Raw genomic sequence first — 16,353 nt, forward strand, 5'->3', positions numbered from 1 at the left:
GGAGTGGGGGTGAGAATCTAGCCTGAGGAAGAGTCCTCGTGGGATTGGGGTTATTCTGTGGGTTGGGGAGTTCCTGTTGGGGGTTGTAGTCCCTTGGGGGTGAGGGAATCCATTGGGCGGAGTAGTTGGTGATGTGGGTTGAGTTCCCCGGGTTGTACAATAGTTACCCAGAAGCTAAAAGTGGTTTTAATCCTTCTAACATTTTCTGGGTAACTAATTATGTAACTCAGTCAGAACAATCCGAAGTTTGTGATTTAAGTCGCATTTTCGGATGATTCCCTGTGCCAGGCAATTGCCATGCAAACTTTACCTGGGAACCTCCAAAGGGGATTCCCAGTGCATCTTTGGGGTGACCCCCCCTCCCGCCAATATGACCCTCTGGAACTCAGAAATGACAGCCCATTGTGTACTCTGGAATTTTTATTTTGCAACCTTGGTCACTATTAGTTGAATTTTCCAGTTGGTGTGAGAGGGTGAGGACCCAACGTCACACCCACTGGGTGGGCGTGCGATGATCTCTGACGCGCAGCCACCATAATTAACTGATCACTTAAGGCCCTTGACTCACCAACCAATTTTTCGGCACCCGTGCAATCTTCGGGTTGGTGCAACGCCACAACAGGCAGGCAGGTAGGACACATTTGTATAAACCTCATCCATAGGTGGGATAAGAGGGCTCACTGGGGTCACGAGTGTGCACTGTCAAGTATTTATTTATGAAAGTTTTAAAAACCTGCCTGTGTGATCTGCAATACTTCAAGACGCACACCAGCTGCTTTGTCTGGACTCTTAACCTTCAGGTCAGCATTCTGCAGTGAGTAATTTTTTTGGGCCCACAGGTTTCAGGAAGCCTTCCCTTAGCCTGGGAATGAGAGCTGAACTCTCCACTGGAGGCAGCTCCTCTGAAGAGGAAGGGAGGGATAGAATAAGGAGGAGGCCAGGAGTAGACATTCGGCCTCCTGGGGAGCCATCTTTGGGAGGCCAGGCGCAGGCACAAGGGGCACAGGGCCAAGAGGTGGACCAAGGTGGAAGGGACTGCAGAAGACGCCACTATCCGCTGCTAGGGTATACAGGCAGCAAAGCAGCTACCTCAATATGACTAAGGTGCAGTGCCGAAGGAGGGTCCGACTGTCAAGGGAGACAGTCAACTATATCTGTCAGATGATTGGCCCTGAGATCTCCACTAACTGTTTGGGTGGGCACCCCATGCCGGTGGCTCTAAAGGTCACAGCTGCCCTCAACTTCTATGCCTCTGGCTCCTTCCAGGGGTCAGTGGGTGATCTTTGCAGTGTCTTCCAATCAGCTGCCCACATTTGTATTAAGCAGGTTACAGATGCTCTGTTCAGGAATGCACTGACCTTCATCCACTACTGCTGGAACGAGACAATTTCCCACCGCGCTTTCTGGAGCAAGGCAAATGTCCCGCCTCCGAAAGTAGCCAATCATAGGCCAGCAGCTCTCCGATATCAGCAGCAGCACTCGGTGTTGTGGCCACTGCTGGTACTGCAGGAGGCCCTGAATGAAGGTCATCTCTGGAACTCCTGGAAAAAGGTAGGATTACCAGGGCCAGACCGAAAGGCTCCAGCAAGTTGCAGCAGGGTTGGTGGGGGATGTCACTGTGAAGGTCAGGAAGTGTCTTTCCCCAGGTCCTTCCCTTGCCACCAGCAGGTCCCTCTTTTGGGCACATGATGTCCGAGAATAAAGGATCCCCCACCAGGCCACAGGCATACCCACCAGAGTTCACCTGGCAATTTGCCCACATGGTGTTGCCCCTTCCCATCGCTGTTGATTACCAATGGCAGCAGGATGAGGCCTTTTAGTGGCCCTTAACTGGCCGCTTATGGGCCTCAACTGGTCTCCAGGTGGGAAGGCAATCCTCAATACTTCTTAATTATGGGAAGTAGGGAAGGTGACAAGGTCTCTACCCCAGACCTTCCTGCCCTATTATACTGCCTCCCTGGGGGTGGGGCGGGAGAGGGGGGGGGTGGGGGGCGGCGGTTTGGTGGTGGGGTGGAGGGTAGTCATTAAAATTTGCCTTATTTTCTTGTCAACTGGCAAGATTACTGTGTATTGCCCCTTAACCAGGAGATGGCGACAAAGTGCAGCCTTCAAATGCTGACAGCATTTGAAATGTGACAAATTTGTTGCAGTCCAATACAACACCAATTCTATACAATTTGCTGTGTCAACATCGTGCAAGAACAATACTATACAATTGAATATAGTAACAAAACTATACTCATTGATGCAATGCCAATACTGTACAACACCTGTGGTTTAGAAGAATGAGGAGTGATCTTATTGCAACATATAAGAATCTGAGGGGGCTTGGTGGCGTATGTGCTGAGAGGGTGCTTTCCCTCATGGGGGAGTCATGAACTAGGGGACTTAGTTTCAGAATAAGGGGTCTTTTATTTAAGACAGAGATGAGGACGAATTTCTTCCCTCAAACTGTCAATATTCTTTGGAACTCGCTTCCCAAGAGAATTGTGGAGAATTGGGAATCATCTCCTTCATCTTGCTCTTCACCAATATACTCCTCAACTTCCACCACAGCATCACAGTTCACAAGATGCTAGATTGGCCCCCTGTGTCCACCTCCTGAATATCATTGTCTTCCTGCCCTTGTGCACCCCATTGCTGTGCTGATCTGCAGGAAGGGAAGGCACAAGCTAAGCATAACCACCTGGGACTAAGGAAATAGATAAATGGATTGAAGCTAGTGGCATTGTGGTGCTTCACAGAGATGCCATGGCAATAGTGTTGATGTTTGATGACTAGCTGACAATAGGCCACAGATGTTGCCATTCCCCACAGCAAGATCAGAGCACTGCGCCAGGAGCCCCATACCTTACCCACATTGGGCATGAGATATTTCAGGTTGGGAATTGCCATACCTCTTGCAGGCATGTTACACTTCTTTCACAGACAAGCAGGCTTAGGCCATTCATCTTCTTGAGCCTGTCCAATCAGATCATGGTTGATCTGTGCCTCAACTTCATTGAACCACCTTTAATCCATACTGTATACCTTAACCACCTTACCAACTAAAAATCTGTCAATCATAGTCTTGAAAATTTCATTTGAGCCAGCCTCCATAATCTTTTGGGGGAGACAGTTATTTTTACTATCCATGTAACAAGATTGAGTAAATCAGGTGAAAGTTGGCAGCTGAGGTGTGTCTGGTAAATGTTGTGAGACACCAGAAGTAGGAGACACGTTGGCATAGTCCTGTTAAAGCAGACCAAGGGGATTGTGCATGCTAGTAATTGCTGTGAGGGGAGATGGGCAACGTCCCCTCTAAACACAGTGCATTGTGAAGATTTAATTATAAAGGTGTCCCTTTTAGAGGGTCCCTTTTATATGTTAATGCACAGGATGCCTGAGGGAACAAAGGAGAGTGGCTGCTGTTTTACGTACCTGCCCTTAGTTATTGAATTATTGTGACACTGGTCTTCAGTCCTGTGACTGAGAAGTGAAATGCTCAGGAGGGGATTTTAACTTCCAAAACAGGTGGGGTTGAGTCAAATAAAATCTTAAAAATTACAAACCTGAGCCTAACCCGCCTAAAACCTGCTCATTTCTTTTTAAGGAGGGAGACGAGCAACCAAACTAATCCCAGGAAGCTGATGGCTCATTTTAATATTTCAATGCATGCCTCACACGTTTTGTTCATTTTAGGTGTGGTGGGAGACCAGAGGATGTTACTGAAATTTTGTGACACTGATCATCTGTCCTGGGGCTGAGGAATAAACACTCAGGAGGGGACTTTAACTTCCAAAAGCAGGGATCAGAAAGGGAGATTGTGGCTCGGTGACCGAAGTTTAGGATTTAGACCGGCTGGATTCCCCTGGCCTTGTGAAATCCTTAACTTAAAAGGGAATGAGGACTGCTGCGTCCAGGAATTATGTGCCTTTCCAGCACGGCTGTGTACCAGGAGGTGTGGTGCTCCCTGCAAAGCACCTTAAAGCTGAGGAAAACCCATGCTTACAGTTTCTGAATGCAAAACAGCTGCCCTGATCCCCCATTACCTCCTCATATATATCGGAGCCTTGGTGTCAGTACCATCTCCATCCACTTGGTTTGAGTGACCTTTTTGATAGGTTTACTGCCACGGACACCCAGTTTGACTCCCCTGTTTTATCTCATTAAGAAGGGCTGGCAGGTAAGAATCTGTGAAATTGTAACATCTTTCCCTTGCCTCTGTTTTATGTCCGTGTTCATACTTGGGCTACCTCAGTTAGACATTCTTGTAAAATGTTACAAAAATATCATGAAACATTCAGTCAGCCAAGTGAGCCAAGCACTGATGAAGGGTCATCAGCCTGAAACATTAAATCTTTTTCTTTCCACAGATGCTGCCTGACCTGCTAAGTATTTCTAGCATTTTCTGTTTTTGTTTCAGTCAAATTCTGCCTTCATGTTGAGAATATATACTCTCACTTTTGAAGTACAGAACTTGAAAATTATTGAAAAGAGACATGTTGCTGAAGCTTTTCATCTTGCACTCAACAGGACAAATGCAAGCATGCCAAATTTTGAACGATCACAATAATTTATACTCCAGGACAAAAGGGTGCTGACAGGTTGGCAAATCAACCCTGAGGTATTCCCATGGAGAAAGCAATGAGAAACTATAAACTGTCTGGGATCCTGGGTAATTAAAAAAAGATGTAAAGCGTGGACATATTCCTTTTGTTTGTGGAGAATGAGTTCCTGTGTATGAATGTATGTTGCTTCTAGTAAGTGTAAATGAGCAACATTACAAGCTCGACTGATTATCTTGAATTGGTTTTTAGTGTAGCTATTAGTGCACTCAGGATTATTCAGCAAGTGCTGCCCAATCGCAGAATCACATCTAACAGTAGGCATTTTGCTTAGGGTTTAGCAAGTGTGGGCTAGTTTAGCATGGTCTGTACTTTGACTGTTACAACCAAAGGAATGTGCTGTTTGATTCGATCAGCCAACCACTGGGATATACAGCTTATGTACCTGATATCACACTGGCACACTGAAATTCATACACGATGTTACTCAATTGTGTGGTAGGCAGAGCGTCTTTTTGGACTGACAGAAGCATCCTGTTAGTGGAAAGTGCCTTGCCTCTGCATAGTAGCAGTGTGAAATGGTTTGCTTAACCTGTTGTTCAAATTTTTGAGGTACTTGCCTTTCGGGGTAATTTTATTAATTCTCCTATCATATAACTTGTTGTGATCGTTTGAAATTTGCCATTCTTGTATTTGCTCTGATGAATGCAAGACGAGAAGCTTCGATAACTTGCCTCTCTTTTCTCACCTTTCCTTCGGTCTTTAGCTCTTGCATCAATATCTGGATCAAGGCTGTGATTAGGACTGGAGACAAGTGGTTGTGGCACAACTGAAACTGACCATTGCTACACAGTGAGAAAAATGAAAGGAGCTGTGAATATTTCTAACAAATAAAGCAAAACATATAAATTAACCAAAAGAATGCGCACCAGAATAAGGAAGACACAGAAAAATGATCAAATTGTAATTAAAACTAATCATGAACATGAAAGAGCTGGTACAAGTCTTGGAAGGACTTTCTGATGCTCTGACTATGTAGTTTTCTTTTAACTTGTCACAGAAGCTGCCAGACATACAATTATGAGAGGTCCACTGTACACGTGCGAACCAATCACTGTAACCTCATTTATTGCCAGCACAGAGGAAACTAGAGCTGACCAAGCTTTGATCAAATAGATCAACTTATCTGCAAAGAGAATATGCAATGATTTGCTGAGGAAGTCTCCTAGAGAATTCAATCAAATGAACCTTTGCAGTAACTAAATTAATTTTTAAAAAGAATAATTAATATGTGCAAAAAGAAATCCTGTTTGGAGTTCTGTATGTCATTCAATATATTAGTGAAATGTAGCCTTCGAGAATTAGTGCAGCATGTTTGGTTTTACTTGGGGAAGTATTGTGCGATAATGTTTCTTCTTTCATGTTCTTGCTTTATATTGCAGATGCCCCCTTGTCTGGGGCTTCACTTGCTTTGCTGGAAGAATTTGAGGAAGCTGCCAAACAGCTCAAGAGCGAAAAAAGTCAAATTAAACTCGGCAAGGTTGATGCCTCAACAGAAAAGGATCTTGCAAAAGAATTTGGAACACAAGATTATCCAATTCTGAAATTTTTCATAAAAGGAGACAGGAAAAACCCTCTGAACTGTGCAGGTGGTAACTGTGGGACCTAACTTTCACCCTTTCTTGCAATGAACCCTCTGTCCATGTATATGTTGTGCTAATTAACAGAAAACTTTCAGTATTGAGCTAAGATATGTATTCTTGCTCACTCCACCAAGACAAAGAAAAAATGGTCTTGCTTTTATGTAGCACCTTATTACATCCAAAGTCTCACTTTTTTGAAGTGTACTCACTGTTGTGAAAGAGGCAAATATGCCAATATACACACAGCAGCCCACCCACAAACAGTAAATGAAAAGATGAATAAGTTTGGTGTTGTTAGTAGAACAAGGCAAGCTGGCAATGAGCAATCCCTGCTCTTTCTTGAACAGTCTGGTGTGATCTCTAACATTTGCCAGGACAACCATTTTAATGTTTTACTTTTTGATCCAAATTTTTTAAAAAATTATTTGTTCATGGGATGTGGGCATTGCCTCAAGAGCAATTAGGGATTGGCAATAAATGCTGGCCTAGCCAGCAGGCCATTCTTTTCCATCCACACCCCCTTTCCGATCCCCACTTTTTTTCCCCAATAATTTATATAGATTTTTCTTTTCCCACCTATTTCCATTATTTTTAATTGTATTTCCATCCACTGTTTTATCTCTACCTTTTAGCCTATTTCGATCCCTTCCCCCCACCCCACCCCCACTAGGGCTATCTGTACCTTGCTCGTCCTGCTTTCTACTCTTAAAGTCACCTATTAGCACATTCCTTAGATAATATCACCACCTTCAACACCTCTTTGTCCTTTTGTCTATGGACATCTTTTGGCAATCTCCACCTATCACTGACCCTCTATCCAGCTCTACCTGTCCCACACCCCCTTAAATGAGCTTATATTTCGCCTCTTTTCTATTTTTCCTTAGTTCTGTTGAAGAGTCATACGGATGTTTCAAACGTTTCCTCTCTGCAGATGCTGCCAGACCTGCTGAGTTTTTCCAGCTATTTTTATTTTTGTTTTGGGTTTCCAGCAATCCACAGTTTTTTGCTTTTAATTTAGGCTTTTCCATATGGTTGTCAGTTTGAACTCCAAATTTTTATTGAAATCAAATTCTACCATGGTGGGATGTGGATCCAGGTTCCCAAAGAAGTACCCTAGGTCTCTGAATTACCAACCGAGTGATAACACCATTACTCCATCACCTTGCCTTGCATTAATATGGAGATACTGCATTATTGTATAGAATGAAGATGAAAGGTCCATAAAATGATCAAGAAGTATTGTCAAATGTGCAAATAATGAATTAATGATGATTTAAGTTGGGAGTTTAAAACCAGAAGCCACAAATATAAAAGAGTTACTAATAAATGCAATAAGGAATTCAGAGGAATTTTCTTTACTCAGAGAATGAGAAACTTGCTGCTATATGGTGTGGTGGAACCATGAAGCTTGGAGACATTTAAAAGGAAACTAAATAATTACATGAGGGAGAAATGAATAAAAAAGATATGTTGATAGGGTGTGATGAAGAAAATTGGGAGAAGGCTTATGTAGAGCATAAATACTGGCATAGACCTGACAGGCTGTTTCTACACTGTGAGTTCTATTTAATTTGGAATGCTCTTCAAAGCCACTAATGCTAGGAGCATTGTGCAATGACTCACAGGCTATGTCCCAAAATGGGGCACAGTATTCATTTATCCATGAAGCATAGCTGTATTCTATAATGAGTTTAAAGGCTTCTGTTCCAGAACTGTATAAATCTATGGACTCAATTTTCACTCGGGGGTGGGCGGGGTGGGGGGGGTGGTGGAAACAGGAGTTGGAATATTTCTGGGTCCTGAATCCACTCCAAGGGTAAAACAGGCATTCTTTGGGATTTCGACCAGGGCACCCCCTTGATTGGCATAGAGATAGGTTCCCTGCCCAATTAAGGGTGGTAGGTGGCCTCTCGAAGCTGGAGGGCCAATCAGAGACTTTCCAGTTTGCCAGTAGCACTGAGGAGCCGCCTTTAAAATAAACCAGCTTGAACTAAAAGAGCAGCCAGCTGCAGTAAAGGGTAAGTAACTGAAAGAGTGCTTCAGCATGAAGAGGCCCTTTCAGCAACTTGTTAAATGATTTAATTAAATAGAAAAAGCAGCCAGGCCCCTACCAGGGTGAGGGGGGGGGGAGGGGCGGTGGGGATGTTGGGGAGGGGATGAAATCCTTATATAGCGAGGCCTTTGACTGAACCGACACCCAGGCAGGTAGGGAGAGACTGAGGACAATAGCTTTTCCTACTTGTAAGATTAAAAATTCCATAGCATGGAATGCTTTCTTCCAGGAGCAAGAACTGCATCTTCCATTATCACGTGGTTAAAGAGAAGGATCGGTACAAGTGCCATACGTCTGCTCAATGTCACTCATATTGAAACTTTTATTGCCTCTGATGATGTGGTGGTTGTTGGTTTCTTTAAGGTAACCTCTTTTATAACTTTTATAATTACTGCACTTTAAATGGAAACTGTCATGGTAGCATTTAATTGACTTTATTATTTTCTGCTTTACTTGTATTTGTTCATTTAAATTATATAAACATATATATTATCAATTTACATCTGTTCATTTTAATTGAAGCCTGAAAGTATTGATTATTGAACTCTCCTTGTGTAATCTTCACATATCTAGGATAGTTTCAAGTATTGTGCACAAAAAATATGGTTTGAAAATCTCTTCAGCATAAGGGATACGATGTGGGCCATAATTTTGGCAGTTTTTAGTCACTGATAGCAATGACAGAATAATAAAGTGAAAATCTATTTGGGATTCGGGTAGTACACTGTGTAGAATTGTGGGAAATTTTTTATGTGATGTGCGGTCGCTGACCTAGAATATCATGGGCAAATGACAGAGCCAGAATGTCCTGTATCGAGGCACTGGAGAAAGCCAAGACCAGAAAATTATGGGTTCAAGAGGAAAAGGTGAGAAATGCCCAATTCACAGATGCTGTAAAGAAACCCTCTCTTCAAGGAAAAGGCAGAGTGTACGTTTGAAGACCGGGAAAAGTGTACACAAAAAAATGACAGAAAGTATAACAATAAAGATAAAGAAATAAAACAGTAGTAGAAAGAAACAACATTAGAAATAGGGCTAGACAAATGGAAATGAGATAGAAAGAGGAAAAACAAGAGAACAAAGAAAATTAAATATAATGAGAGCAAGTGATGGACATTTAAAAATGAAAAGAAATAAAGAAAATTATCAGATAAATAGGAAGTAAGCAGATAGAGGAATGAAGGAGGATGTGATGGTTTACACGAATTAGCTTTTCATTATAAACATAATGGCCTGGGTTTTGTAGTCAGTGGTGAAGCAACAGCACTGCTAACATTGAAGTAATTCTGGCTGAGAGATCTAGCAATCTCTTGGGCAAGACTTTCGTCTCTGTCACCGTGCAGTGGTACCTGCAGTGTCCATATGACATTACTGCTAAAAATCCAGGTGCACCTGATTGGACAATCAAGTGGCAATGGGGGAGCAGGCACTTTGAAATTCTTGCTGATCGTGTGATTTCCAGCTCTGGGTTGACAGGATTGGGAGCGTGGGGGTGGGAGGATGGGGGTGAGGGGTGGGTTGCACAGTACAATCTGTGGTGAAATATTGAGTGACAGGCTGCAACTCCAGGATTTCCATGCTTAGCTCAACATGTCCGAAATTCTGAAGCTGTGGTCAGTTTCACAGGGCTCATAACAGCGAATACTGACAGAATGCTGTCAACCACATACCCATCCCCAAAAAAAATCGGGATTAAAAGCTGGATTGTAGAGTTTGTAGGGAGTATTAAAATCAGATATTTTAACTGTTAGCTAACAATAAATTTCCAAAAAATCTTTTTGGGTGGTTAATTGGTAAAAACTGGTTTCATTATCAAAGTTCTTCAACATGTGACCTGATAAGTGCAGAGAAACCAACTCGTCTGGTGGTGGAGTCAAAAATGAGAGGACATAATCTTAAAATTAGAGCTAGGCTGTTAAGGAGAGCAGTGAGCGCTTGCCCACACAGAAGTTAGTAGAAATCTGGAATTCTCTCCCTGAAAACATTGAATTCTAGGACAGGTAGAGCTTTTGAGACTTAGATCAATAAATTTTTGTTAGGTACAAGTGTTAAAGGATACAGGGTAACTGCAGATAGATGGAGTTTAGGTACCAATCAGCCATAATATCATTGGGGTAGGTGGGATAGGCTCAAAGGGCTGAATGGTCATCTCTGTTCCTATGTTCCCATGACTGGCTTTAGGGACTCTGGAAGTTGTTAGGCTTTCTATAGATGTTAAAGATCCCATTTCACTATTCAAAAAATATTCTTCCATCAAGATAAAAATGTGATTTGATTGGTCATTCATCATGGCTGTCTATAAAATGGCTGCTGTATTTGCCTCCATAGTAATTACTATACTTGGAGGTATTCTAATGTATGTGATGAGAAATTTCCGAGAAATGAACAAGGTTCTACTCCTTACCTTTGAACTATTGCATAAGCAAGATGTTTAATACTGTAACATAATAGCCCAAAGATTTCTGTGGCAGGCCAATGCATGGCACTCGCTGTTGTTTAGACTTGCTTGTGCCTATTTAATTTCATGATATTTTGCTTGCAAATTGCAGAGGTGGAAAAAGTGGAAATAGAGGGGCACCCTCTGCAGGACATCTAGGATCTTATTGATCAGGTCAAACAACCATATCACTGTTCCTCTACTGTTGCTTGGTCAAAAACCTGGAATCCCCTCCCTAATAGCATTGTACCTACACCACTTGGACTGCAGTGGTTCATGAAGGCGGCTCACCAATTAGGGATGGACAACAAGTACTGAACTTGCCAGGAAGACTCACATCCCATGAGCGAATAATAATAATAAAAAAATTGGTAATTAACTCAGCTTTCATTTGAAGAATAGTTTATTTAAAGCTACACTTATGATGTATGTTATAAAGTTGGGGTGAGCAAAGGACAATTTTGCAATTTTCCCACTTTTACAAGTAGCCTTTCTATGATGTTCCAATAAAATGCCTTCTTATTAATAGAATTCAATTTACAATTGTTTCTAAACAGGACCTTAAAGGAAATGACACTAAAACTTTTTATGAGACTGCGAAAGACATTCCTGATCTTCCATTTGGTGTCACAAATAATGCAAAACATTTTGCTAAATATGGCATCACCAGGGACACCATCGTTCTGTTCAGGAAGGTATGACACATATGCCAATGATTATATCTGTCACTTCTAAAACTAGAGTGATCGTTTTTAATAAGAAATTAAACAAAAGGTTGGTATTGCTGGTGCAAACTTTTTGTTAATGTTCTGCAGACCTTGAGATCCAGGTTAACTCCTGGCAAGTGCTACTAGGATATCTGGCTGCTGCTGATGCCACTTTACCACTTGGCACAGCACCACTGAAAACATGCCTGTTCCACCAGATTCTTGAATCCCTCCCAGTGTCTGAAACTGAAATAATACTAATGACAAGTACAAGCTGACTGACCTTCTTGATTGGAGAGGCTGACCTGCCCGGAGAAGGTCAAGAAGAAAACCAAAAATAAAATTTTAGAAGTACAAACTTGTGCAATATTTTAGTACAGACATAACATTTTTAGTAACAAAGTGCTGCTGGCATCTCTATGTTTGTAGTAGTGTTGGTGAAATGCATGCTTATGTGTAGGACCGGTTATTCATGTCATTTACACTGTTGAAGATGTGAAGATCATGAGTAATAGTTATATGTTTCTTTGGGTTATAGTTTGAAGAAGAACGTATAGGCTATGAAATTGCTGATGGCAGTAGGCTGGAACAAGATGATCTGACCAAGTTCATCAAAGTCAACGAGCTGCATTCAGTCACAGAGTATAATCAACTGGTAAATTGAGAATGTTTCTACTTTAATTAATTATAATTCACACTTTCCAGCTGCCTTCCATTGCTGATTTATTTGGGCGGGAATGTCAAAATTATTTTATTTTATGAGCCCAACCGACATAAAGACCTGGATTTTCATCCCTGAGGTGGGTAGTGGGAGTCAGGAAAATTCCTGGCTCGGCCCATCCACCTTAGGAGAAAAGTGCCTACGAGAGCAGGATCTTCATTGCCGGGGGCGCAGGGGTGGGCTGGAGTTGGGCCAGCCAATCAGGGAAAAGGATTAGAAGCAACCACAGGGGCTGCTGGGTGTGAAGGTGGGCTGTTTAGAAGGCCCGCCTCAGTGCAGTGGGACTTCAGCCCAGTTAAAATGAAAGCACACCGTCACCCCTCACACCCCCTCACCCTCCAAACACTCCCAATGCCCCATCAATGCCACCTAATTCTCCCTCACCCTCCTCCTATGCCCCCTCATGCCATTATTTATTCTTGGCTGAGAGCCCAGATAACCATTATACTTGTTGTAACACCTGCCCCGCAGTGAAAATATTGGTTGATTGACAGCCCAGACTCTCTGATCTCTGCTGTCAATTTCACAATGTGTGTTGACAAAATGTGAAGTAGTTTAAAGTGTTTATAGTTTTTGTTATTGATACTTTAAAGGGTCTGGATGATTCACATGTTTATTACCTTCTAAGTGAAATGACTTTTTTTAACATAGTAGAAAGTTATGAACTAATTACTTTTTTAAAAGTTTTTCTTTACATATCCTACAGGGTGCACTGGTTCTATACAGTATATGAATGCACATGAAAGTGCCTTGGCTTGGCATGGGGAGCATGAGGGGTGGGTTAAGGGCAAAGCTTGGCATTAGAAGTATGAGGTCATAGCATGGGTGGAAAGGCATAACTTGGCATAAGGGACATGAGGAGGACCTTCTGAACTTGCCTTTTAAAAGGTCCCTTTTCATGCAGACTAAGGGGGTTCACAACTCTTTAAAAACCTGGACCAACTCCATGAAAATTGCAGAGGAGTAGGTCATGCCTATCCCCACAATGGAGCTAGCCAGGTCGGGAGTGCTGGATGTGGGAACCAGCCTGCACCCTTTAAAAGCTCTCCAGAAAATCAGACAGCCTGGGAAAGGGGTTGGAAATCTCAAAATCAGGACCAGCCACCATTTTTAAAGGGCTTCCGAATCATCCCGACTCAGTGAAAATCTATGCCATAGATTTCAGTTCAGCCTGAAATCTAAGGGTGCATACTCTCTTACTTTGTATTAGGCCTTCAGAGACTAGAAATTAATCTTTGGTGGCATTCGTATATGAATGCTTAACACCTTTGCTTTGCATTCCTCTGCCCAGTTAAATATTGGGTTGACCAAAGCCATTGCTTTCAGTCCTCACCACAAATTCTGCTCCTTAGCCAGCAACTCAATCTCGCTCCCTGACAACTGTCTGAAGCTGAACCAGGCTGTTCATGACGTAGGTATCATATTTGACCCTGAGATTATCCTTCTGCCACATATCTGCTTTATCACTAAAGCCACCTATTTCCACCTCCATTTCATCATCCGACTCTGCCCCTGCCACAGCCCAACTGCTGCTGAATCCCTCATTCATTCTTTAGTTACATCTAGACCTGACCAGTCTAACATACAAAACAAAAACAGAATTACCTGGAAAAACTCAGCAGGTCTGGCAGCATCGGCGGAGAAGAAAAGAGTTGACGTTTCGAGTCCTCATGACCCTTCGACAGAACTTGAGTTCGAGTCGTCTAACATACTCCTGGCTGGCCTCCCATCTTCTACCCTCCATAAACTTGAGTTCATCCAAATTTCTGCTGCCCATGTCCCAAATCTCACCGAATCCTGTTCACCCATCTCCCTGTTCTTACTGACTTATATTGACACCCAGTTAAGCAACACCTTGCTTTTAAAATTCTCATTCTTGTTTTCAAATCCACCTATAATCTGATCCTTCTCTAACTCTGCAACCTTTTTCCAACCCACAACATTTTGAGGTATCTGTATTCCTCTAATTCTGGTCACTTGAGTATCCCCAATTTTAATTGCTCCATCATCAATAGCCATACATTCAGCTGTCAAGAGCCTAAGCGCTGGAATTCCCGCCCTCAACATCTCCGCCTCTGGTTTGCTTTCCTTATTTAGAAGCCTCCTTACCTTTGGTCATCTGCCCAAATATCTCCTTATGTGGCTTACTGTCATACTGTGAAGTACTTTGGGACATTTTATTATGTTAAAGGTGCTATGTAAATACAAGATGTTATTGTTGTTCGTTATTTTAATGGGCATGTTTAGAAGTTTGACATCTCTCAAAATAGTGGACAGAAGATTGTCATGAAGCAGTTATGTGGTAAGATCACCAACAGTGATTCCTAGTTTCATTTTATTGGTGCCCATTTATCATATTTGCTGCTGGAGTAATTCAGCTGCTTTTTTCACACTGTTGTTGGTGTTTATTATCTGTAGAAAGTTGCACCAAAATTTACTTCTCAGCAGAAAGACTTTCAACTCCCAGTGAAACTTGCTGGACTTGTCATTTTTGGAGATTAGAAAAATATTAAGCTCAAATCTTCCTCAGTGGCTAGAAGTTAAATTTGGAAGCAAAGCCCAGAAAATCAAAGAATTTTAGAATTTTGCTCTAAATATAAACTGGCAAATATTGTCCTAATTTACATTTTTATTTTGAAATGGTTTCATTTTGAGAGATTCATTTTTTTTTCCTTTATACCTAAACATTATTCTTCAGACTGCAGGCAAGATCTTTGATGTTGGCATTGACAGTCACCTTCTGCTATTTGTAGACAAGACATCGGAGGAGTTTAATGAGATGTACAAAAACTTCAAAGCTGCTGCCTCCGACTTCAGGGCCCAGGTTTGCTCTGCTGTCTGTTCTAATCAGATTAATTATTTAAGACCTTATATTAAAGTTACGAAGATACGATAAATTAGTAAATCTTTTTTTTATCTGGATGTGAATTTTGCACCTTTTATGGTTTTGAGTTTTTAATTGCAGCTTTTCTGGTTCAATAGATTCAATCCTTGGAAATTGTGATTTAATCATAATCTGCACTTGCAGAAATGCATGACTACTTAACACTATGGCTCTATCTACATAATGGTTTAATCATACCCTTACTCTTTGGTGCAATCTTTAAATTGACATCTTATCAAATTCCAACCACAGCTTCCGAGTCCTTAAGTAACTTTTAAAAAAATTATTCTTTCATGGGAAGTGGGCATTGCTGACAAGCCCAACATTTATTGCTCGTCCCTAATTGCCCTTCAGAAGGTGGTGGTGAGCCGCCTTCTGGAACCACTATTACATGTGTTTATGTTCAACTATAAATGCCCAAAATGAAGTGTAACATAATTCAATAGACATCAAAGTTACAATACAGAGATTGAATCGGCAAAAATGGCAGAGATTTAATTTATCCTTTCCACTGACTTCTTCTGAAGTATGACTCAAAACAGGATAGACTTTAACAAGAGTCCCCGTAAGTACATTGCAATGGCAGCCTGCTTTCCCTCTGTCTCTGCCGCATGCTTTTTGTCATTTGGAATTGAAGCCTCATATATTTAATGCAAGTCATTCACCAGAGTTTGATTCATCTGATCCTAATCATTGAATGAGACAGATACCAACATCCATTTCTTATTCATTCTATTTCCTTTGAAGTCAAGTTTCCAGCCAAATGTGATATGATTACACCCTGAAATACAATTAAAAACTCTTAGTGATATTAGACTTCAAACACTTCCATGAACAATCCGCACAACACAATCTCCTATCAAAGTTACGTTTGTACCTGCAAACTTAGCCTCGGTTTTCTGTTTGCAAACAAGATACGATGAATACCCCTTATCTTCAGTTGATGTCACTGAATCATAGTTGTTCAGATTCATCAAATTGTAATCTTCTTGCGAAGATTAAAATGGGCTTGGCTCAATCCAAATTAATGACAAGCGCTTGATAACCAAGCTAAAACATCTAAGATATACCTTCGTTATTTCATGTCATGCATTGATCACAAATGCACACTCCTTCTAGGAGTGATTTCCCTGCTATTTTTAACATTTGATGTGACACTAATGGAATTTTTGCCTTTGGCAAATGGTAGTTATGGGAAAACTTGACAAGCTTCAATCACGCTGTAATACAGTGCAATTAGAATCATGCGTAGTAATATTAACCTGTTCTCCAAAGCAAGCCTAGTGCATCCTGCTCGGTTACCGGGATAAGAACTTGATTGGATTATCAGAACGCAGTCACAGGAAAGCAATTGCCTTAAA

The 16,353-nt window shown here is 41.6% G+C and overlaps 1 protein-coding gene across 1 annotated transcript in view; it reads left to right on the forward strand.

The window, feature by feature from the left end:
• LOC121288361 (protein disulfide-isomerase-like) overlaps window positions 1-16,353 on the forward strand; it is a 37,823-nt gene that overhangs the window by 6,154 nt on the left and 15,316 nt on the right. The window contains exons 5-10 of the mRNA XM_041206914.1: window positions 5,160-5,175; window positions 5,990-6,196; window positions 8,473-8,606; window positions 11,238-11,375; window positions 11,926-12,042; window positions 14,807-14,932. Of these exons, the coding sequence (XP_041062848.1) occupies window positions 5,160-5,175; window positions 5,990-6,196; window positions 8,473-8,606; window positions 11,238-11,375; window positions 11,926-12,042; window positions 14,807-14,932 (738 nt within the window). The remainder of the gene's footprint in view (window positions 1-5,159; window positions 5,176-5,989; window positions 6,197-8,472; window positions 8,607-11,237; window positions 11,376-11,925; window positions 12,043-14,806; window positions 14,933-16,353) is intronic.

Source organism: Carcharodon carcharias, chromosome 15, assembly GCF_017639515.1.
Source record: "Carcharodon carcharias isolate sCarCar2 chromosome 15, sCarCar2.pri, whole genome shotgun sequence".
Classification (NCBI taxonomy): Eukaryota; Metazoa; Chordata; class Chondrichthyes; order Lamniformes; family Lamnidae; genus Carcharodon; species Carcharodon carcharias.